This window comes from Abramis brama (assembly GCF_963993115.1).
Source record: "Abramis brama genome assembly, chromosome: 18".
In the NCBI taxonomy this organism is placed as follows: domain Eukaryota; kingdom Metazoa; phylum Chordata; class Actinopteri; order Cypriniformes; family Leuciscidae; genus Abramis; species Abramis brama.
In genome coordinates this window covers 32,989,419-33,015,184 of record NC_139980.1, presented here as the reverse complement: position 1 = coordinate 33,015,184, position 25,766 = coordinate 32,989,419, and the positions used below count along the sequence as shown (strand labels likewise).

Here is a 25,766-nt window from a genome sequence, read left to right as displayed (position 1 = left end):
AAAAAATGATCGTAATTTTAACGGTAAAAGACTGTAAAAATGCTACAGTGAAAAACTGTTAATTGGTTAACAGAAAGTTTCTGTACTATATACGGTAAATAACTGTGATAGATCTAACGGTACATTTAATGTAATTTTACTGTAACATACCGTTAAATTTACAGTTTTTGAAAGTGAAAAAACAACTCATTGTATAATTTACAGTGAAAAACCGTAAATTGACATTCCCACAATTCCCTGTGACACTTCACATTTGATGTATTTTTGTTGAAATAACTATGTTTGTTTCTTCATAGTTTTCTTCGTTTTTTCTAATCAGTTATGTACATTAGGGGTTTATGTTACATTTAATGTTGTTAAATTAATGTTTATTGCATTTTTAAAATTTCATGTGTTACCATGATGGTGTTTAATGTTTGTGTGAATGACACTGTGCAGCTTCTATATATATTAGTATTAACTTTCTTGTGGAAGAACTGCTTGTGATGAGCTTTGATTGATCATGTGACTCTCATCACTGCTGTGATTGGTGGTTATCAGTGTACAAAACAGATATTAATACTTCAATAGGACGGTAAATTAACTTTATATCATATTACTGAAATTTACTGTTATATTTACTGGATTATACTGTAAAATTGACATGTTGTTCAGAATAGCACGTACATTTTACAGTTTAAACCAGTAAATATAACAGAACTCCAGTGTGTTATATGCTGGTTTAAACTGTAAAATGTACATGTTATTCGGTAAAAGCAATTACTGTTTTGTTGTATATTTTACGGAATTGTTCTGGTAACCCCAGCTGCCAGTTTTTTTCCGTAAAAACTACGGAATTTTTTTTACAGTGTTGCTTACTGGTTTACCCTTAAAATATTCATGAAACTGAGGTTGCGATAGTCTTTTCTTCCCTATTGTGACGTACTATATCCGAGTGAAACAGCTTCTCGAACAAAAAACAAAACAATATAAGGCGGGACTTGATTTTGTGGAATTGGGGAATGATAGGATGGTTGTTGTTTGCTATCATCATCAGAGAAGAGAAGAGATGGGAAGCTGCAAGAGGGATAGGGAGTTATTTTGATTAAAGATTAAGAGGCACTTGAATTTAAAAAATAAAATAAAAAAATGGTGCACAGATAAATAATTTATAATAATTACTGTAATTTTACATAAAATTACGAATTGACACATTTCATGGTGACTTGGTGTTTTATCGTCCACCAGGTGCAAATCAAATGCTCTGGCGTGAATTACATGCCAAAGTGGTTTAATGGTTCGATCAGACCACCAATTTGAGCAAAAGTAACAGTGATGCTTGCCCTACTTTAGCATGTAACAACAACCCTCAACTAGTATTGGTTAATTATCTGAATTAGCCTCCTTTTGAAGTGACTTCAGGTCAGTGTTGAGAAGTGACTTCACATGATTTTAATAACAGCTCAGTATGAATGCCCAGCAGGGGTGGGTTTTTTGTCATTTAATTTCATGGCCCAACTCATCTAGTTTCTTTAAGATGACCGAATAAGAATAAGCCATGAATAATTACACAGAACTAAATGAGAGCAACCTAGTGTACCAGCATTTTCATGACCTTGCTTAATGCCTGTGAATTAATATACATTTTAATTATTTTTTAATTTTTTTTGCTGGGGGAATAAAATAACTGTCCCTCAGGTAAACAGCTGGCACGGGTGGTGTAGCTGAGAGCAAACAGACTGACTAGCACAAAAATGAATATTTAACATGTCGTTTTACTTCATTATGCTGAGACAACGTCCATGTTATTGTGTTTACTTTTGATAATAGCTTGTAAAACAGACATCCACCATGCACATCGTGTTTTGTCAGCACGAAAAGTCAGAGAAAGAGGATGCAAAATGCACAATTATAAAAGGGATGTCAGGGGACATCTGCTATGCCAACAGAAGTGCCAGTGTGGCATCTGGAAAACATGTTAACATAATTGAGACAGCATAGTCTACTTGCTTGTCAAACCTAAGACCCAGATGCATGCTGTAGACTTTGTTAATGATTAATACTTAAACGATGGCATCAGTGCCAGGTGATTCACTAAGCTGGGCATACTTCTTGATAGTGTGATTGATTACTTTTTAGATCAGTTGGATTCATCTCTAGCGGCCAGATGCTTTATTATGGACATAAAATCTGCTCCACAATGCGGTTTATTCTGGGCCAAAAATGTATATCGTTGAACCAACTATTGTGTTTGTATCCATTTACATTAAACATGATTATAACTGATGATTATAGCTCAAATAACGCTTGTACAACATGATTTCTTATGCATGTATAAATTACCTTATTTAAAGGATTGTTATTAAATATTGTAGCTATCGATCCAATCAAAATCCATGTGAAACTATCTCATATATAATAAAAGAAAATTATGTGTATAGGTGTTACATGTTGTCTTGGTTTTGTGGTCTTTTATTTTGTAGTGTTTGGTTCTCATTGTTCCTGTATTCCGCCTGTGTTTAGTTCCTGTTTGCTTTGATTCATTGCCTACATTGTTTCCAATGTAACTTATCACCTTCACCTGTCCCTTGTTAGCCCTTGTGTCTTTTGTCGGTCATTGTCTTTACACTCTTGTAAGCTGTTGTGTTCCTGGATCCCCTTTGTTTGTGTTTTTTGAATAAACTGATGCTGCATCTGAATGCTCACCTCTCCTCTTCCCTGCCAAACACACCTCTCTAAGACTGTATGAGCTCACTTCCATTCTGTGGCTGCCGTTCTGAAACTGCAGGCGCTGCGGTTCTCACTGCATGACAAATGATTCAGACTACCAAAATACATTAATACAGCATACTGTAAGTAATGAATAATTGACGACAGTCCGTTGAATCATTAGAACATAATGCACACACAAGGTGTACCACCTCGATGTGCATCATTTTCTAATAACTCAATGGAACAGAGTCAATTATTACACTTATACTACGGTTACCACACCTCAAGACATTGTTCAGATGTTGTATTTCAAGACATTTATCAGGTTTTGGTCACTAAAACACTGTGTAGGACTAGTATCTTACACATCTCATCCCATCCTTCATTGCTAATTCATTTAATTTTAGAGCTAGTAACTTCAGCTTCAGCCATTGATAGCAGACTAAGGCCCCGATCACACCTACCGCATTTTTTGCAGTGAGAGGCGCCTTTTTTCCATTGTTTTCCTATGGCAGTGAGCGTTCTACGCGCTGTTTATGCGCCCCAGGCGCCTCGCGTTTTACCGCCTGCTGCGCCTCGCAATTTTGCCATTAAAAAAAAGCAACTCATGTTATCGTGTTCTTTTCCACTGTCCAGTCGAATGAATGGAGAGGCGGGCCTTCCGGTGTAGTGATGAAAACTACAGCTGCTTTGAACACCCGGAGAGTGCGATGATGGAGGATAAACCTGTACCAGGAGCTTAGCGACTTCACGAACCGTAACTACCACAATGTTAACAGAAAGTAAATAAAGTTAATAAAAGGCTGATTTGACGTTTACGTTTCGGTGGTTGCCTCGCAACATAAAAAACGCAGCGCACTGCTCGTTCTGTGTGATCGGGGCAGTGCTGTGTGCCTCGCGTTTTCGAACCTGAAAAACGTGTTAGGTGTGATCGGGGCCTAATGCAGTCATAGAGAGAGAGAGAGAGAGAGAGAGAGAGAGAGAGAGAGAGAGAGAGAGAGAGAGAGAGAGAGAGAGAGAGAGAGAGAGAGAGAGAGAGAGAGAGAGCGAGAAAGAGAGAGATTAAGTGTGTATGAATAACCTGAGCCTGTGTGTCTCTCAACAGTGTTCGTCAGCAGCGTCTCTACTAATAGCGAAACTATAAGTTTATCTGCTTCAAGAACAGCGTCGTTATTCCCTCACTAGTGAGAAATGTCATGTACCTTTAAAGTTGTTAAACTATTTTACTGATAAAATCGTCAGAGCAGCGCTGACAACACGTTTCTGTGCGAGTGTGTCCGTACTGTGTGTGTGTGTGTTTGAGCGGGAGAAAGAGAGTATGTGCTTTCCGTACACAAAACGTAATTTTGTGGCAAAAACATGGAAATAAATTGTCGTTTTTATCCCGTTGTTTACTATATTTATTTGTTCGGTCAGTGTCGTTCTGGTTCTTCTGCTGTTGTCGGCTGTAAGGACGTTTGAAATCACTGAAATCATTTGGCGAAGTGATATGAAGCTGTAATGCGGTCAAAACCTGCTGGAACTACTTTAGCCGTGCGTTTAATAATTGCACACCTTAGAACATTTGTCAACCAATCAGATTCAAGCATTCAACAGTCCTGTAGTATAAGTAAATAATAAACAGCAATCTGCTTCTTTTTTCAATGAATTTATTCTTATTTAGAGATGTAAACTGTCAAAAATCCTCACACTCGATAGAAGGGATAAAAATCAAGTCAAAAGCTTGCTGTTACTATTTGAGTCTTTGATGCACTCACTATTTAGTGTCTAAACCTTAGAATGAATAATACGGTGACGAAATGTACACTCTTAGAAGGAATGTGTAGAAAAATTACACAAATTATGCGTAACACTCTAATTTACACATTTTGTGCAATATTAACTAAAACTGTGTATAAAAAAATAATCTATTTTACACATATCCATGTGTAGTTTAAAGTTTACACAACTTGGGTATTTACTCAAAGCATTTAACACAATATGAGTAGACTGATGTGCTTACACACTTTAATGTGTTATTTTTTATAACGCGACCGTTATTTAAATTAGCTAGTCGAACTGAACCAACCAATAAGGTGACTTTTGAGTGAACATAATCCAGTTCCAGTCAGTTCAGTAACGTTAGTAGATAAAAGTCTGTTAACGACAGCAACTATTTTGTTTTTACTATATTGTTGAAAATAAAACATGTATACCTTATCACTTCGTTATCGACTACCCCTCGCGTCAAAACTGTTCGTGAAAACCACCTCTTTACCAGGGAGGAGATGATTTGCGCCGAATCACGCCGGTGATGAAGGTTCTTGAGGTAAGCTGTACTTGAATTATAATTTTTTTACTCATGTTCATGTACAAAAACAATATTTCCTGCTACTGTTATTTTAATACTGGTTTAAAAGCTAGGTTACGACGAGATTTTGCGGGCAAAAAACTCGACTATTGTCAATACGTTAAAGTTAGCTGAAGCACGGCTAAACCAAGCAGCTTTATGTTGATCAATGCTGCGAATTTGCGTGGAAACTCCGATTCAAAATCGGCATAATTTTTTTCCACTTTCACACGAAATTCAAGATAATGAAGAGACCTTTTTTTAATAAATGGATTTTACACGCAAAATTTCACCAAGCAATGGTAAACGTGACCGCACCTAGATTGTAACTTAGTGCTACTTGTTCCCTATCAAGGCGGAACTTCGACATTACGGATGTCGTATATGGGAACTCCCTCCTTCTTCACATCTGCTGAAATCTTATAGGCTAACGCCAGCTGAACCAGCTGGCCAATTGACGCAAAATATGCAAATACTGGCAAGACACCTGGCAGTATAAATTGCATAAACGCGCCAATTGCATCAGAATCTCTCATTTCACGCTCAAATCAAGTGTGCTATACTCTATCGACTGAAATAGAAAACCAACCTCGCCATCGTCGAAGGTGCACCGAAGATACCTACTGTCTTCAGCATCCGATGGCTACCATATGCAATCTGTGCGCGGGCGCCATCGTACAGCCCGACACGCACCTCTTCTGCATCGCCTGCATGGGCCTGGCTCACGCCGAGTCAGCGCTCACGGACGACCTCGCGTGCGATCTCTGCGCTGATATGCCCATGAGAGCACTCAAGGCCAGGCGGGAAATAGCTCGTGCAGCAGCGGGGATTGGGCCCACCGCCGCCAGCGAGCCGCTGGTGGGTCCCGCCACCCCCGGGGACAAAGAACGGGACGCGGTAAGCTTCCTGGACGCTTCCTTCCACCCCCCTCGCGAAGTCGCGGACTTCATCTCCTTTGGTGCGAGCGTGGAAGACGACCCGATGTCCCTGTCGGCTTCGGAGAAGGACTGGGCATCCGAATCCTTCAAGCCAGAGGAGGGCCCTGCAGACCTCCATGAGGAGCTCTTCAGGATCCTTAGTAAGGCGGTGTCCGAGCTGGACCTCTCTTGGAGCGCTCCGGATGAGCCTACCAAAAGTAAGCTCGATTCGTGGTTCCTCAACTCGAGCCGCCGTCAGGCCGCATCGAAGAGGGGAACCCCCTTCTTCCCGGACGTGCACGACCACGTGATAAAGTCGTGGGCTGCGCCCCAGTCGGCGCGCACCCTCGCCTCTACCCAGGCCATGTTCGCCCACGTCGACGACGCGGAGGCACACGGATATCTACACGTGCCGCCCGTGGAAGAGACCGTCGCCGCCCATCTCTGCCCATCGACGCCTGCTCTGGGCGCGGACCGCAGCCTGCCGTCCAAGCCCTGCAGGTTCACTGCTCACCAAGCTGACAAGGCATATGGAGCGGCAGGAGAAGCAGTGTCAGCCCTCCACGCGATGGCTATTCTCCAGGTCCTCCAGGCAAAGCTGCTTAAATCCCTCGATGACGCCGCCTCAGTCGACGCTGGCGTCATCCGAGACCTCCGCTCGGCGACGGACCTCGCCCTGATGGCGACCAAACGCTCCGCCCAGGCTGTCGGCCGCGCTATGGGTTTTCTCGTGGTCCTCCACAGACACCTGTGGCTCACCCTCTCCGATGTAAAGGAAGCGGACAGGAAGACGCTGTTAAACGCGCCGATCACCCAGGCCGGTCTTTTCGGGGACGCCGTGGAAAAGGTGACTGAGCGCTACTCGGAGACCCAAAAGCGCGCCAAGGCCATGAGCCACGTCATCCCGCGCAGGGCAGCGCCGCCTCAGCACCGCTCCCGCTCTTCGTCCGCCTCGCGTCGCCCACAGCCTTCAGCCAGTCAGCCAGCGGCACCCCGCGCTGAACCAGATGCTCGCGTGAGACGGAGCGGGCAGTGGCAAGGGCCCGGGAGGAAGAGGATGAACCAGCGGAGGAGCCCGCGCAGAGGGAAAGTCAACGCGCCCCCCTCGGCTCCCAAGCAGTCGTCCTGACAGCCCGGGCAAGAGGGAGAGAGAGTGCCAGGGAGGGCCCCCCCCCCCCCCCAAGCGCCGTGCTCTCACGTTCAACGTCCCTCAGAGTTCCTCGCTGAGCGACGAATGTGTAAATGTTGTGAGTGTTGTTTGCTGTTCAAACGTGATATGTTCAATAAAGCATGCTACCACTTCACAAAAAGAGCTCTTTCCCCCTCTTACACCTCACGCCGTGTTTCCCGTCCTGCCCACGAGCAGCACAGGGTCGCGGTCGATACCTATAAGGCCACCTCGCGGATGCGAGGGGTCCCCAATCGTTCACAGCCCACCGGCAGCAGCGATGACCGCAGATCTAGACACGGCCCCGTTGAGTCACTTTCAAGCCGCGTGGGCGGCTATTCCGGGCATTTCGCCGTGGGTAATGAACATAATTCGGCACGGGTATACGCTTCAGTTCAAACGCAGACCACCCCGCTTTTGCGGCGTGATTCCGTCATTGACTTTGCCCCAAAACGCCCATGTCCTGAGACAGGAAGTTCGCGGCTTGCTCGAGAAAGGAGCGATAGAACCGGTTCCCCCGAGCGAGAGGGAAAGCGGTTTCTACAGCCGCTACTTTGTGGTGCCGAAGAAAGGAGGAGGTCTCCGTCCTATACTCGATCTGAGACCCGTCAACAGAGCGCTCCACAAACGCGCGTTCAGGATGACGACGCTGAAACAGATCCTGGCACAGGTTCGTCCCAGGGATTGGTTCGCTTCAGTGGACTTAAAGGACGCATACTTTCACATCCAAATAGTGAAGCGTCACAGACGCTTCCTAAGATCCGCGTTCGAGAACAAGGCTTACCAGTATTCGGTGCTTCCGTTTGGACTGGCTCTAGCCCCCCGCACATTTTCAAAATGTGTAGATGCGGCGCTTTCTCCCCTCAGGTCGAGCGGAATGCGCATTCTAAACTACCTGGACGACTGGCTGATTCTAGCTCACTCGAAAGAAACGCTGATCGGTCATGTGGAAGCTTTGCTTCGCCATCTGAGTACGCTTGGGTTGCGGGTAAACGTCCAGAAGAGTGTGCTCACGCCGAGTCAAACCACTACATTTCTGGGGGTGTGTTTGGATTCGGTGAGGATGCGAGCCCGTCTCTCCCCGGAGCGAGTCGAGGCTTTAAGATCATCTCTGGGTCTCTTCAGACTGGGCAGGTCGGTCCCGCTGAAAGATTTTCAGAGACTACTGGGACGGATGGCAGCGGCTTCCTCAGTTTGTCACCTGGGTCTGCTGCATATGAGACCGCTTCAACTCTGGCTGAAAGATCGAGTCCCTCCGAGTGCGTGGTCCTCCGGCCACAAGCGTATCATGGTTACCCACAGCTGCGTTCGCGCTCTGGCGCCGTGGAAAAACACGGAGTTATTCAGCTCAGGAGTTCCCCTGGGCATCGTGACGCGAAGCATAGAGGTGTTGACGGATGCGTCGACCTCAGGCTGGGGAGCGGTCTGCCTGGGCGAGCCCGCTTCGGGTCAGTGGTCAGAACTGCAGGGGAAGTGGCACATAAACCGTTTGGAGCTCATGGCGGTTTCCCTAGCCCTCAGAGCTTTTCGGTCTCAGCTGGAACAAGCTGGACGTTTGTATGCTCTGAAATGGGGTGTTTTCTCTAAATGGTGCCAGGATGTCGACATCGACCCGGGGATCTGTTCTGTGTCGGATGTCCTGCGCTTCCTTCAGCACAGGATGGATAACGGGAGTTCACCGTCCACTCTGAAGGTGTATGTGGCCGCTATTGCAGCGTTTCGCTCCCCGGTCGACGGACGGTCGATCGGTAAGCATGCATCCGTGATCGGTTTCCTTAAGGGAGCTAGGAGATTATTCCCCGCGCGACCGCCTTCGGTACCGCCGTGGGATTTGGCTCTGGTTTTGAAGGCTTTGTCTCTTCCGCCGTTCGAGCCCCTAGCCTCGGCAGCGATCAAGGAACTCTCCATAAAAACGGCTCTACTTCTAGCTCTCGCTTCGGCGAAGCGAGTCGGAGACTTACAGGCATTCTCGATTAACGACGACAGCATTCGCTTTGGACCGGGAGACTGTAATGTTACGCTGAGACCGAGACCTGGGTATGTCCCTAAGTCGCTCAATACCCCGTTCAGAGCGCAGATTGTTTCCCTGCCTGCCTTATCTGCTGAGCCGTCAGCCTCGGGTGACGCTGATGCTCAGAGTCCTGTTTGCCCGGTCAGAGCGTTACGGACGTACATTATTCGCTCGGCCGCTTTTCGGCAATCGGACCAGCTGTTTGTGTGCTTTGGCGGGTGTAGCAAAGGTCGGGGGGTTTCGAAGCAGAGGCTTGCTCACTGGATTGTGGACGCTATTGCTTTGGCTTACGATCGCATGGGGGAGGAATGTCCCCTTAGCATCAAGGCCCATTCGACGAGAGCGGTTGCCTCTTCATGGGCTTGGGCCAAGGGTATGTCTATTCAGGATTTATGCCTTGCGGCTGGCTGGTCTTCTCACAATACGTTCGCCAGATTTTACAAGTTGGATATACCCTCTGTAGCATCTCAAGTGCTTTCGGTGAGTTAAGTTCCCCTTACACAGTTACAGTTGTTCTACTCTGCGCATTGCTCATGAGTCATCTGTGTGTTTACTGTGTTATGCTTAGTGCACTGTCGCCGCTATGCGTTGACTTGTTCTCTGTTGAGTTGTGTTGCCCTGAATAGCTGTCAGTGCATCCTTCTCCTTTTTATTTTGCCTGGGATATGCAAATTCTAGCAAGGTCTAGACGAGCTTGCTATTGGCTAGTTTCGGCCTATCAGGGTAAGGGGCTTGCTATTGGGCAGTCTCGCCCTATCAGATGATCGCATTCTCAGAAGGACGGTTATTGGTTGTGGGTTCCCCTGGGCATCGTGACGCGAAGCATAGAGGTGTTGACGGATGCGTCGACCTCAGGCTGGGGAGCGGTCTGCCTGGGCGAGCCCGCTTCGGGTCAGTGGTCAGAACTGCAGGGGAAGTGGCACATAAACCGTTTGGAGCTCATGGCGGTTTCCCTAGCCCTCAGAGCTTTTCGGTCTCAGCTGGAACAAGCTGGACGTTTGTATGCTCTGAAATGGGGTGTTTTCTCTAAATGGTGCCAGGATGTCGACATCGACCCGGGGATCTGTTCTGTGTCGGATGTCCTGCGCTTCCTTCAGCACAGGATGGATAACGGGAGTTCACCGTCCACTCTGAAGGTGTATGTGGCCGCTATTGCAGCGTTTCGCTCCCCGGTCGACGGACGGTCGATCGGTAAGCATGCATCCGTGATCGGTTTCCTTAAGGGAGCTAGGAGATTATTCCCCGCGCGACCGCCTTCGGTACCGCCGTGGGATTTGGCTCTGGTTTTGAAGGCTTTGTCTCTTCCGCCGTTCGAGCCCCTAGCCTCGGCAGCGATCAAGGAACTCTCCATAAAAACGGCTCTACTTCTAGCTCTCGCTTCGGCGAAGCGAGTCGGAGACTTACAGGCATTCTCGATTAACGACGACAGCATTCGCTTTGGACCGGGAGACTGTAATGTTACGCTGAGACCGAGACCTGGGTATGTCCCTAAGTCGCTCAATACCCCGTTCAGAGCGCAGATTGTTTCCCTGCCTGCCTTATCTGCTGAGCCGTCAGCCTCGGGTGACGCTGATGCTCAGAGTCCTGTTTGCCCGGTCAGAGCGTTACGGACGTACATTATTCGCTCGGCCGCTTTTCGGCAATCGGACCAGCTGTTTGTGTGCTTTGGCGGGTGTAGCAAAGGTCGGGGGGTTTCGAAGCAGAGGCTTGCTCACTGGATTGTGGACGCTATTGCTTTGGCTTACGATCGCATGGGGGAGGAATGTCCCCTTAGCATCAAGGCCCATTCGACGAGAGCGGTTGCCTCTTCATGGGCTTGGGCCAAGGGTATGTCTATTCAGGATTTATGCCTTGCGGCTGGCTGGTCTTCTCACAATACGTTCGCCAGATTTTACAAGTTGGATATACCCTCTGTAGCATCTCAAGTGCTTTCGGTGAGTTAAGTTCCCCTTACACAGTTACAGTTGTTCTACTCTGCGCATTGCTCATGAGTCATCTGTGTGTTTACTGTGTTATGCTTAGTGCACTGTCGCCGCTATGCGTTGACTTGTTCTCTGTTGAGTTGTGTTGCCCTGAATAGCTGTCAGTGCATCCTTCTCCTTTTTATTTTGCCTGGGATATGCAAATTCTAGCAAGGTCTAGACGAGCTTGCTATTGGCTAGTTTCGGCCTATCAGGGTAAGGGGCTTGCTATTGGGCAGTCTCGCCCTATCAGATGATCGCATTCTCAGAAGGACGGTTATTGGTTGTGGGTTCTGTCAGTCTCAAGTGGTATGTTCTCCACGGCGGGATTCTATACAGTTCCCATATACGACATCCGTAATGTCGAAGTTCCGCCTTGATAGGGAACGTCTCCGGTTACTTTCGTAACCTCGGTTCCCTGAAAGGCAGGGAACGAGACATTACGCTAGCCGCCGTGTTCGCTTCAGATTTTAGCGTTTTTTCGTTATTCTGATGCAATTGGCGCGTTTATGCAATTTATACTGCCAGGTGTCTTGCCAGTATTTGCATATTTTGCGTCAATTGGCCAGCTGGTTCAGCTGGCGTTAGCCTATAAGAATTCAGCAGATGTGAAGAAGGAGGGAGTTCCCATATACGACATCCGTAATGTCTCGTTCCCTGCCTTTCAGGGAACCGAGGTTACGAAAGTAACCGGAGACGATTTACAATACACAAAATGTTATCTGTAAGGGTGTTTTAAAAATCGTCTACTCTTTATTAATTTGATTAACGTTACGTATAAAATGTAGTCGTAGTAGTGGATTTGAAAGTTTGCTGAAATGATTAGCAATATGTCATAAGTGCTCTTGAGCCAGTGATGTGCAGGCTAGGTAACTGTTAGCATACAATACATGTGCTAACTTTATATCAAATAAGTGACCTTTGCATTATGTCTAATATTTATTACACAGCAAATGAACCAATCAGAAGATGGACCATTTTCCACCGACCACCTTGTTCAGTCTCACCAGATTTAATTTATTCAGGTAAGTTAAGCATTGCAGTAAAACTCACTAAATCATTAATTCATATCAAATCAAGCATTCTAAACAACTTTTAAACAAGTTTTTATTTTTGCATTCTTTTGATCTATTATTAGGCCAAGGAGTCCGACCTGACCAGGAAGGTGCCTAATAAGCATAGCCTATCAGCGCACAGGTAGGTTAACTCCTGAGGGAAAGAAAAAGATCATCACATGGGGATTTCTTGCATCATGTATCTTACTGTGTATTTGTCTCAAACAGCTGTCCCTTCACTGCAAACAAGCTGAAATTGGCTAGCCTAAATCCCTGATTGCAGTTAAGCCTACGAATCTCAGCATTTTTGGAGAGAATTAAGGAAATGTAAGTATTAAAATTTAATCTGACATAATTTAGTTTACAGTTCAACTGAAATGTTTGAATGTGCTGACAAAAGGGTGTTACTTACAAATATATATATTCTGAATTATAGTATGATGGAGATTAAAAACAATTTGATGCTTGTGTAATTTTCTCCTCTCTCTCCCTCCCTATTATATTTTTATATAGTGTTGGAACTGCGATCTTCTCTGAAGAAGAACTGAGCACATTTGTGTTGGTGGACACGTTTGCATCCAGGAAACAGGACTGATGCATATGTCACACTTTTCTGGAAACACTTCAGGAGTTTCAAAGTCGCGATCTGATTGGTTGAATTCTACAGGATGTGAGTGTCGTGTTCTTTATCGGTTCGCCTGGAAACAAATGCTGTGACACCAAAACCCCTCGTGGAAGAAGAATGCTATTGTGCTTACAACTGTGACAATGAGCGCTTACCAGGATCAACTAAACACTGGATTTTCAAAAGTATTTGAAGTACGCGGCTCCATTGTTGCCGTAAACTTGCTTAACGTTCTTGAATGAATAATTTATTAGATGCAGCCAGTCTGTTATTGTAGGGACATCAACATCATATATTATCACGCCCCTAAACATGACGCAGAACAAAACAAACTGTGATTGGTTGCGTTACATGTCAGTCAAATGTCCTCTTGGGTGGTCCTTGGTCAAGAAAAGCTGCAATAGAGTCTAGGGATAGGTCTGGCTAAACAAGACTAAGTTCTGAACAGGATAAGTTAATTTAGGTTTAGGTTCATTTATGTATTTTTCCCAAAGGTGAACAAAATGCTTTTTCCCAAAGATTGGCTTATTAAAGACTGATTTTATGATCACTTTTACTTCAATGCTGTGAAAAAGATGGAGGAGTACAGACATTGATAATAATAATGAGAACTGTTTCTTGAGCATCAAATCATCGTATAAGAATGATTTCTGAAGGATCATGTGACACTGAAAACTTGGAGTAATGATGCTGAAAATTCAGCTTTGATCACATGAATAAAATAATATTTTTTAAATATATTCAAATAGAAAACAGCTGTTTTGCATTGTAATAATATTTCACAATATTTACTGTTTTTACTGTACTTTTGTATCAAATAAAATGTTTGGTGAGCATAAGAGATTTCTTTCAAAAACATTAAAATGCTTAATATTTTCTAAACTTGGCTACCAATGTACATCAAGCCAAAAATGTTTTGGAAATAAGTGAAATTATTTTGAAGGTGGGGAAGTGTGTCATGTTACCTAGATTGAGAAAATAACTGTTTTATCCTATGTTGGACATTTCCTTTTTGACTGCTTTAAATTGTATTGTTCTATTCTGGATTGAATTTAATTGTTAATATATGTCAGTCATTATAATAAATAAGATAATCAACCACAGACTTTATTTTGTCAAATGCTTATTTTGTTTAGGATTTAGGATTTTAGATACCTTTCTTAACACAGTGTGTGTAGCCAAGGATAGCACATAATGTGGTAATGTTACACATGTTTACACATCTTTTACACATATTTTACACATCTTTATAACCTTTCTGACACATTTAGGGTGTTAAACTCATTAACACAGTGAATGAGTTGAAATTAACACAAAACGAGTAGTCCTGGAGCTCACCCACAAATGTGTTAAAATTTAACACAGGTTGTGTCATTTTTGACACATTCTTTCTAAGAGTGTAGTGTAAACTTCAAAGTTACGGTTGTCAATAAGCCACAACATTTTTTTCACACCAGAATACTGTTTTGCAGAGGTGAAGTCCATGTATTTTCATGAATTCACGTTGTGTTTCACACACTGGTGGTCGGCCCTGTTATCTCTAATATTCAGTTCTGCTCATGAATATCTTGTTTACTTGATACCAAGTGTCTCCAATAAAACTCCAGGATATCTTCCAAATGTTTGATGCCATGAACCTCACAAACTTTGGCTCTTCCTCAGAAGCTTGTACACATGATTATGTTGCTGGTGGACTGATAAAAACCTGTGCACTAAGAAATGAATTGGCACTGGTGATTTCAACCAGCTCTGATCAAAGATTTAAACTGATTTGACGATTAATCAGAAGATTTCGTGTCATTTTTCAGCACTCGATAGGCTATAGAAAAGGACAACTGACAAAATGCGTTTCTTTGAATTACATATGAAATGAATATTGCAGACTTTTTCATTATGCATTAGGGCCTTGAAAGAGGATGCATTTTATAATTCATTGTTTTAATTCAGGCAAGATTTCTTCAGTGAATCAGTTTGTGTCTGAGAACAGCTGTGCTCAATATAATCGTGTCTTCACTTTGAAGCAAGTTATATTGAAGAGACATTAAGAAAAGTTTGAACATTTGTCTGGTTTGCAGTCGGCTGGTTTGTTACATCCATCTGCAAGGGCTTTGGCATCAACTTTGTCACAGATGTTTTTTTTAAAATTCCTTTGCCGAAATAAAAGTAGACACAAATGAGTCAGTTGATGATTTGCTGTGAGCGTATAAAGATATAAAATGAATATGGATGGATATCATATCAACATATCGTTTGATGAGAAATGGTTAGCAATTTGAAACGTTGAGATCTCTTCTGAAACTCTAGAGGAGACGTATGTGAGATTACTGGGGTCGAAAGTCTCCATCTGCTCACCATGGTGTCTTGGAGAAGCAACTGACACAGTTAAGAGATTTGTGAGTTTTCTTTCCATAAGGGTCTTTTACAAAGAGTAACCTTTCAAGCCTTTGAGGTTTATTTTATGAATTAATTTCTATCTGTATTTCAATTGGGATGAGTCTGTCATGTCTGACAAGTTTCACCAAAAAAATTAAATAAAAAATATGAAAATATATTTTGCATAAAACTAAATTAAGCTATTTTTATATTGTATATAAAACAATATGTATATTTTGTATACAATATATTGTATATTTTATATTTTATAGTACATTTAAAGTTCTCATTTCTTTGATATAAAAAAATCTAACTGAAATGTGAATTTGTAATTAAAATATTTTACTATTTATACATCTAAGTAGTATTTGCTTTACTGAAATTAATTAACAATTTTTAAAAATGACAGTTTACTATGCCTGTCAGATCATGATTGCAATAATTGCAAATAACAATTTAATTCTGTTTTGTTCATGTCACTTACAGTGTAAGCCTAATGTTATTTTTTATATGGAATGGAATCATATATAATATAATAATAAAAATTATAGTAAAATAGGCCCACATGATTTACTTTAATGCTGTGAAATAATATTATATTATAATTTCACAGCATTAAAGTAAATCATATAATATTATAATATAAAATATAATATAATATAATATAATATAATATAATATAATATAATATAATATAATATAATATAATATAATATAATATATGATGCAGTCTTTTGTCCCACAAACCTTTATTTTGTATGAAGGAAGACCTTTCACTGTCTATCTATGTACTGTGATTGAAATTCAAACTTCACAATTATTGTGGTCCTCTCAAATAATTGCGATTAGCTCAAATAACCGTGATCAGACGACTAATCGATCATCGCGACAGACCTAATGCTTACAAATGTCACGCTTTTGCATTTAACCATTTGGAAAACTGTTTGAAACAAAATTAGAGATTATTTAATTAATTTTAATTTTAATTTTAATTTGATTATTATTTCTCCAAAACAACAGCAGATAGTGAAAAAGTACAGCGCTTTCAGTGTTTTCATATTCAAGTGATGTATCATACAGATCATACAAAAAAAGCCCAAGGTGATCACTAATGCATCATTCTGAGGACTATTACATTGATTTAAATCTGCCCCCGTTCTGAGCTGACAAGCATAGAAATGAGATCTATGTCTGCTATCTGTGTACTCTGCCAAATGCTAATAAGATTGTGTTGGACATGACAGAGAGCTTAACTCATCTCCTGATGGTCTGCATTAAAAACACACTCCAATTACCTGGTTTTAGTTCGACTGGTTTTGTTGTAGTTTGTTCTTCCATTTTTCTGAATGACATTTTACTCTGGAATGAGACAAGCGGATGAGATTTGGCTAGCTGCGTGTTGTCAGGTTTTCATTATTTGTGCTTAATTTTTGTGAAATGTCAGCCCAGTGTGTTGATTAGCACTCCTGCGACCTTGGCTATCAGAAAAACGCCAGTGGCTCGGTGTGTGAATATTAAACAGGTCAGTCTAAATGGATTTCCAAACACAGTTCTACAGTCTCCCAGCTTGAATTATTAATGATGGACATTTATTGACCTGCATAAATCCATCAAACTCATGATTAGAAATTATATTATTCTTGGCTCGACAGGCGATACTTATATTTGTTTTAACATCAGGCTTGAAAAAGAAACATTATCTTAGAGCGAGGGGTGTCCAATGTCCGAAGATTGTCTATTACATTTTAGGCCAGGTGTTGCACTAAACCGTGAGCGAAACTAAATTTAATAACTGATGTTTGGTGCAAAAGGTCTGATACAAACCTCAAATGTCTCTGTGATTTAAACTAGTTTAAAGTTGGATGACACCAGTCTCAATAACACTGATGTGGAACACAGGAGGAACATTGCACCACAATAGTTAGAATACTTTTCAATTCACAAATCACCAACGTTTACCATGGATTATTTACTGTATAGTAACACTAACTGTAAACATGGTATTGTGGCATAAATGTGGGATATTGAAGAGAGAAGAAGCATAATGAAGAGAAAAGAAAATCACAAATGTGATCTCCTTAATAAAAAAAGACCCCAGTAATCTAGTTTCAACAAGGTTTTAAAAAGTGTAAAATGTTTAGCCAATACACCAAAGTTTACAAATCAAACATCAGAGCTCAATATGTACTCAATTTCTCAGCAATTCTTCCAATATCAAATGTTCTGAGCTCTACTCTTATTGTATAGCTATTGACTCAGCTGCATCTATTTTCTTTTATCCTTCTAAGGAATTAAACATCAGAGACAAAGTCGCTACTTAAAAGAAACATTCCTGAGAACCCAGTTATGTCTGCTAAAAAATGAAAGAGCAGTTTTGAGCAATGAAATATTCATCTGCGATTAGATAAGTATGAAAGATCAAAGACATGTCACGTATAAAAAATAAATAAATAATTGCATGCATTTATGACGTATTAACTAAAAGACCAGCTTATAAAACCTGTATAATTCTAACCTCAATAACTATATCTATGGAGAAAAAAAGGTTTGAGTGAATTCTGCTGTTTGTCACACATTTCTCAGCTTCCACCATCCTGCATTTGAGATCAAATCAATGCTGGATTCTTGTCATGGATTATTGCACTGGATTGAGCATCCCCTGTATTAATACAAAGTGCAAATGAATAAGTGGCCATATAACAGTGTATTTCCACAATGTTGTTATCACATGTCTTTAAATGATGCTGACACCATGGCAGGACCGGATGTGCTGTTGGCTCCTGGCAGTAATCCTTGATTTATTATCCACTTTGTGCTGACAGCTCTTCTTCTTCCCTCTCTCTTTCTAGGTTGTGTCAGAAGAGCAGGCGAGGATGAAACTGAAGCCCAGTAAAAGAGATTCCCCCTGGGGGAGCCATAGACAGATGTGGAGCCCCTGGAGCAACTGACCCCGTGTCTGAATGATCTATGGATAAAGACCACCAGCCCTCAAGAGTCAATCTTCTACTGCTGAGCAGTTCTACATTGGCAGACACAAACAAATGTTGCTCTGTAATTGCTGAATATCTACAGTCTGAACATTCGGTTCCTGGGCTCCATTTTCTCAAAGTTACCTTCCCGTTATTAGAAAAACGACCTACCACAACTGACCTTAGCCTGAAGAACTCTGACTCGGTAATTGCTGAGTCTCTACAGTCTGAACATTCGGTTCCTGGGCTCCATTTTCTCAAAGCTCCCTTCATGTCACAAGAAATACGGCTAACTCACAATCCAGCAAATGCATGCAAAGCTTCCGGGAAAGCCCATGTATCCTCACATCACCTTCCAATCGCATGACCGTGAAAGAGGAAAGTTATGGCGTCTCATTGAGAATGCTGAGGTCGGGCAGGCATGCGGTCTAACAGGAATCAATACAACCCTGCTGATTAATGGGCAGATTTCTCTTCCATTTAGTGTGTCAGAGAAGAATCATCTGCCAAGACCAAGATTGTGAAACCAGGTCTCTTCGGTCTTTAAGAGTCGCATTTCTATTGCAAAGTAATCCTGCTCTGGACCTTTTTTGGAGCTTTGTATCATTTAACACTGCTTCTTCAGATTTACAATCAATACGACCCTTGCCAAGCAGTGTGAAAAAAACTGTCAGTCTGGAGGAATTGGCTTTTTTGTAGAATAAGTTATTTTTACTTTGTCCCTGGGTCAAGTTTACGAAATATTGGACATGCAAATGCTTTGAAAGCAAAGTTCACCAAACTGGGATGAAAAAGCAGCTGCTCCAAACAGCACAGCAAAGCTTGAAACAAGGTCTCTTCAGTCTTTTTTTCCCTTTTTTTTTTAGTGTTGAATTTCAATTGCAATGTAATCCTGCATTGGACTTCTTTTTGTAACTTTGCATCATTTAACACCGCTTCATCAGATCTACAATCAATACGACCCTTTCAAAACAGTGAGTCAAGCTGTCAGTTGGAAGAAATTGGCTTTTTTAGTAGAATAATTTCTTTTCACTTTGTTCCTGGGTCAAGTTTACGAAAGATTGGAATCGCAAATGCCTTCAAAGTTCGCCGAACTGGGATGAAAAAACAGCCGCTCCAACAAGCCGAGCAAAGCTTGACCTGGAACATCGTGAATCCTTCGAACCCAAGTGCAACTAAGCGGACGACATTGCTGTGAGTGAGTGCATGTGGTGGTGGCCCTCAGCATGGTGTTGCCACCACCGGACAAGCGGCATGTGTGTCTTACCACCTTTGTGATCATGACCAGCATGGCCTTCATGGACGCCTACCTAGTGGAGCAGAACCAGGGCCCACGAAAGATCGGCGTCTGCATCATTGTCCTGGTCGGGGACGTCTGCTTTCTTATCGTCCTCCGCTATGTGGCGGTTTGGGTTGGAGCAGAAGTGCGGACGGCTAGACGGGGATACGCCATGATCCTGTGGTTCCTCTATATCTTTGTGTTGGAGATCAAGCTTTACTTTATCTTCCAGAACTGTAAGGCTGATCGTAAGAGTCTGGAGACTGTCGCCCGGAAGGCTTTAACTTTATTGCTGTCTATTTGTGTGCCAGGCCTATACCTGGTTCTGGTGGCTCTGGACAGCATGGAATACTTCCGTACCTTTAGGAGGAAGGAGGACATGAGGGGTCGGCTCTTCTGGGTGGCTTTGGACTTGCTGGACCTGCTGGATATGCAGGCAAACCTTTGGGAGCCACAGCGGACGGGTTTGCCTATTTGGGCTGAAGGTTTGATGTTCTTCTACTGCTACATTTTGCTTCTGATTCTTCCCTGCGTGTCTTTGAGCGAGATCAGCGTGCAGGGCGACCACGTGTCTCCCCAGAAGATGATGCTCTATCCTCTTCTCAGTCTGGTCACTATCAACATCGTCACCATCCTCATACGCGGCGTCAACATGGTGCTCTTCCAGGACAGCCGGGTTTCCACCATCTTCGTCGGGAAGAACGTGGTGGCGATCGCGACCAAGGCGTGCACCTTTCTCGAATACCGAAAACAGTCGCGAGAATTCCCGAATCGAGAGAACGCAACCGGAATTCCCATGGAAGTCCAGCAGAACTCGGTGGGACATGGACAAGCTCTTCCGAACGCTACGAGCCTCCCACATGAACCCACTCCAGCACGGGATATTATGGATACATGACCAAGGAACCAAAATTAAGTCTTTTGTTTGATGCAATTGTACTTGGAGCCAACAAAGAGCATCCAAACCAACAGATATGAACCGATGAACTGTTTTGAAGTACTTTGGTACAACATTTCAGCATTATAAGGTCCTCCGTCCTGTTCTTGACTGAGGTAAATCAGCCAATTTTGAGCGGTGTTGTTCAAAGGAAAACATTCAGTGTTTTATAATTTGTTCTCCTCCATCTTCTCAATGAAGTTAGCAATGAAGAACTGCTTCTTTCTGTACATTCGTGGAGTGACTGTGGTGCAAAATACTTTTCCCATTTGAGACCAAACTCTTGTTCCCACGTCCACTTTTTTTGTGTCTGACTGAAATTTCCCTTTCTTGCAAGTACAGAACGGTGGAACTAGAGTGTAATGAGTTTATAACTGAAGGAACTAGAATGATGAGGTTGATGATTATGACCAAATGTTGAGGAGTAGTCCTACATGCCTGCAGTATGTTTTTGCGCTCGTGTTTTATGATGTGTTGATGACATTACGGAAATTAGAATGAATAAGAAAGTAAGAAATTTGTATCCGATGATTCTATTAAATTTCTTAGGAAATAAGCGAATGCACTTCCAATTGATTGGTATATGGATTATTATTGTTGTTGTTATCATTATGATATATATACACCACTTGTGTACTTGTTTTTTTTTTTTTTTACATTTTTGTTTGAGGACTTAGCCGTTTAATAAAAAATAAAAAAAATGTTTTTGCTATTGCTTGAAGGGTTTTTATGCTAACAAAATGCAAAAAGTGATTTCTTACTCAGTATTTTTGTCTTGTTTCCAGTACAAATATCTAAACATTCTTAAATCATAGATGCAGGAAGAAGCAAAATGACTTGTTTTTCAGAAAACAAAACTTAATATGTTAAATGAAGTGTTTTTGCTTAAAACAAGAAAGAAATATCAGCCAATGGGGTCAGAAAAATCATCTTGTTTTCCCTTCGAATTATGTGGATTTTTCTGACCCCACTGACATATTTTTTTCTAGCTTTAAGCATAAACTCACTTCATTTTGATAGCCTTTTCATAAAACAAGATCAATATCTTGAGTCGTTTTGCTTTTCAAGCAAATGTATCTTGATTTAAGAATGCTTAGATATTTGCACTGGAAAACGAGACAAAAATACTGAGGAAGAAAATCATTTTATGCAGTGCTCTTTTTGTCCACACGAACAGACGATCACAGCATTTCTATTTCAGCCCTTGTTTAAATCAGTTCCTCTAATGTTTGAGTAAACACATCGTGTCTTCGGAAGCGGATGGGAGGGTAAATGGCATCTGGGAGAATGAAATAAATTACGCATGGCCCCATCAGCGGGGACTCACCTTACTAGAGCCACACAGCGTGAAACTGATTCCTAAAACACTAAAGCCTTTTCCTCTGTATGCAGTGCGAATGCGAAAACCATTTACTATCCACGTCTTATTTATTCAGCATATGTAACAACCTGATGTATTCCATTTCAACAACATTAATTTATTGCCACCTGCATATGGTGGGCGGTCTCGGGTGGCATTGACTCACTCCAATGCGTATTGTGCTTTTTAAGAATTTCTCTACTTTAGCGTCCACCCACCATCTGACAGCTTGAATATCCCTTTACCGTACATACCATTTACTTCACATTAACAGTATTTAGAATATATTCATGCACCAACAGAAGAAACATGCCCTTAAAATTGCCCTGTTCATTAATAGTCAATCAGCACTTACATGTACAACAGTACAAGTAAAAATTAAATATAGTTTCAATGGGGTCAGAATGTGCAACACAGAAAACTTTATATAAACTTTAACTTAATATTATAAATAGTGTCAAATATATCCGTGCCACACATACATGCTTGCTTGCTGCATCTGTTAAGTTATACGCCGTTGTTCAGATTTACTGAAAAATTAGAAAATATTAATGTTTCCTTATGGCACTTCTGTACCGCAGTCGAACTGCAATCATGCATTTCCTAATTGCAATTTTTTATAAATGTGTTCATCAGTTATTGCAGTTGATAAGATAGTGTTTCTATGACTGTATCAATTATAGTATGAAACAAGAATGAGTTCCAACACTGAAAATAATTTGGTGTAGGATTTACTTTGAAACTATTTTCACTCATAAATTGCAAGTACATTTCATATATGTGTTGCATATATTATAATTCCTGAAATAAGCAGGATTTAATTTAAAGTGAGCAAAACTAGATGTTTACCAATTTACATTGTGGTACAGAGTTCCAATATGAAAAGAAAATGTTGTTTGTTTGTTAGTGGATGACAGAAAATCTAATAGGAAAAATACAATCCATGGTCGGAACACAATTAGTGCAATTAACATCTGACAACATGATGAATATGCTTTAGTATTATATTTCAAAAGCTTCGTTTGACTTCCAAACATGAAAATATTCTGTGTATCTGTGAGACATGGATGCAATGCCCACAGCTACATATATTATAGTGCAAAAATATTTTTTTATGTTATTTTCTTTAATAAATATTAAAGATTCAGCCTTAACCTTCAGCCCTGCAGCATTTCACTCAGATCTATAATGCAGTAGTGTGGGTTTTTACCCATATTTAAGCACATACTGTAAGTGCAAAAAGTGATAAAATTAGAATTATATAAATCTGAGCATGCAAATATTAAGGATCTGCTATAATAAAAAGTAAAATTAAGTGGAACTGATTTTTGTGCACAATACTGAGAGACGCACTTGTTATCATTCACATTGCATGAAGAGCAAAGAGATGAAGGAACATCAGCTTTCATTCGAAATGCATCAATAAACCGTTCAGATGTCAGCACCCCTGCAGGCATTCTTTGATTTGCTTTACAACATTAAAGATTCAGTCTCACTCTAAAACCAGTCAAAGGGTCCCCAAGCCTTCAAATGTGTGTTTAGTGCTCAGAAAAGTGGCAAAGAGAGAAAAATGCCAACACTTGATTGAGGCCTTTATTTATAATGCATTATAAAAAAAAGAAGTACATTTATGTGCCAAAGTTATTCAAACTTAAGGCCTATTCGTGGTAGTCCTTTAAAAGAGTCTAAAGGGTTTTAACCATTAACGCATGATGTAAGATGAGAAATTGGTAGTCAGTCGTGTGTTTTAATTGATTAAACTTGTTATTAAATATGAAAATATATATTTTATTGGTTACCACTGGCAAAGAAAACCAGAAAATATCAGGGAATTAGAAATTTGTGATTGCCAAGCCATAGTTAATTAAATCATGAATATATGCATAAAATCTTGCTCCCTGTGGGATTAATAAAGTTGTAACTAAACTAAGTAAAAAAAAAAAAGTCATCATTAAAACGGACATTGCTATAGTGAATACAGATGACAGAGAAGAACCATTTATTTCTTAATGTGAAGAACATTTTAATAATCCAAAGAACCCCTTTTCACAACAATAAAGAACCATTTGTGCATTGAAAAGTTTCCATGGATGTTAAAAGTTCTTCATGGAACCATCGATTCCAATAAAGAACCTTTATATTTAAGAGTGGAATTCAAACTATAGTCTCACACAGCCAGATCTACACCAGTCTTTAGTCTTAAATATACTTTATAATCAATCTATCATAACAGTGTAATTTTAATTACCTCATCACTCGACATCCACCTCACTGTGATCAGATGCTGTTTTCTCACCGCTGTCATTGTTGTGTGTTTATCTTGTTATTGAGAGGAAAGTGCGCGACACATCTTTACATATGCTCTCAGCAGCGTGGACGGCGTTTGGAAATTAACAGTATATCACTGTGAAGTGCAAAGGTATTTCCAACGTTTTACTTTTCTAATCAGAACGAACGTTCAGTCTCTTGTGTGCGTGTGCACGAGTGCGTGCACGAGCAATAAGCTGCTGGCTGCAGTTCACTTAATGATGTGTAGTGATGAGTCCCAGCTTAGGACCCCAGTGCCTGATCTTAAGCTGTTCTCAATCAAACTTTAATTCATGTAATAATCTTTTAATTATATCCTGATTATTTATATAGTTAAAGTGAAAGAAATTGCATTATTTAAGGTATGTTTTGCGACATTGTTAATTGTTATTAAGCAATAAGGCATAATATAATTTTTTTAATTACAAGCATGTCATATGTCATAATTAATTCTTAAACAGAATTATGATTGTATCATATTTGTTTTTTATCGAAAAATATCGTAGATGATGAAAAAAAAACGTTATCTCTACTCATTTCGGATAGCTGTATGCTATGCTATTATCTAAACTAACTAAAAAACACTAAGAATGAGAAATGTTTAATTTCACAATCTATAGCTTCGGTTATATATTAGTATATGAAACATATAAGTTAAAAGACATTAATGGTCTTTATAACGTAGTATAATGTAGTGATTTCTGATTTGTAACCAGGCACTAAAGCGATTACCCATAAAACGTACCCATAAAACGATTGCTTGGGTCCTAAGCTGGGACTCATCACTTCACCACACCGGCCACAAGTGTCGCTAATGGACCTTTTTCACATTTCGGGGTCTCTCAGAAGCGGAAGTGTCATATTAGTTGGGTAAACTTCTATAGCGGTGAATGAGAGACTAAATTAAATATATATTTTTTATTTACCATTTACTCAAATAGCTAAAAAAAACTCAACAATTGCGTTTTCACAACTTTTAAAAAGAGGAAGAAGATAGAGATTGATAAAGGCAGTCAGAAGAAATATGTCAACTTTACTGTCACTTTCATGGCCACTGTATTACAGCAGCATTAACTGTAATTTTTTTTTTTTTTTTTGTCACTTGTAGTTATAAATGTACATAAACATTTTTTAAAGTGAAAATATGAAAAACTTTGCAGGATTTACGATGTTGATGGCCGTTAAAATGCATCATCACAGTCTGAGAAAATGGCCAAGGGTTTGTGAATTATGCATACAGCCCCTTTAAAATCATAATCCAGTAATCATGAATGACTGTAAAAGTCACAGAAATTCATTTGTGAAAAGGTGCGGGAACCTTAAGCGTTCAGGCTTTTTGAGGTTACTGGCAATATTTCTCAGTTTCCTGTATGTTATGGATTTTAATACAATGATGCAGCACATTATCAAAAAAAAAAGCAATTTGGATTAATAACACTGAGGCAGATTTATAATGTCAGAAAATGAAGGTGCAGCTGCTGCAATCACACGCTCGCCCGTAAATGTGTGACTTGGGCGTCCTCCAACACTAATGCTCATGAACTCCATCATAGGAAACATCCACAAGCTTCCATTAGAGCACTCAGGAAAGCTCAGGATCCGCCATCGTGATTTGTGAACTTCAGCAGTCATAGGTTAAGCAATTTTGTGATCATTTTTGAGATGGGGAATTCTGCCATTTTCAGTATTTCAAGGCAACTTATGGAACTAATCCAGAATTGCAAATGGTTCATTTGGGAAGTCTAGCATGACAGGTACGTTTAAACTCTAACTGAACAGAAATG

General features: G+C 41.0%; 1 protein-coding gene across 4 annotated transcripts in view; it reads left to right on the top strand.

Moving 5' to 3' along the window:
- The window catches only part of tmem121ab (transmembrane protein 121Ab), a 64,201-nt gene extending 43,203 nt beyond the window's left edge, over positions 1-20,998 (top strand). For 2 of the 4 annotated variants that reach the window (XM_084091267.1, XM_084091266.1), the window contains one exon: positions 17,980-20,998. In XM_084091267.1, coding sequence (XP_083947393.1) covers positions 19,326-20,276 — 951 coding nt within the window. In that variant the 5' untranslated portion in view covers positions 17,980-19,325 and the 3' untranslated portion in view covers positions 20,277-20,998. Of the gene's footprint in view, positions 1-12,239; positions 12,460-12,645; positions 12,955-17,979 lie in introns of those variants that run through there. The other 2 variants (XM_084091268.1, XR_014603413.1) reach the window with 2 other exon arrangements.
- Positions 20,999-25,766: the final 4,768 nt, after the last annotated feature.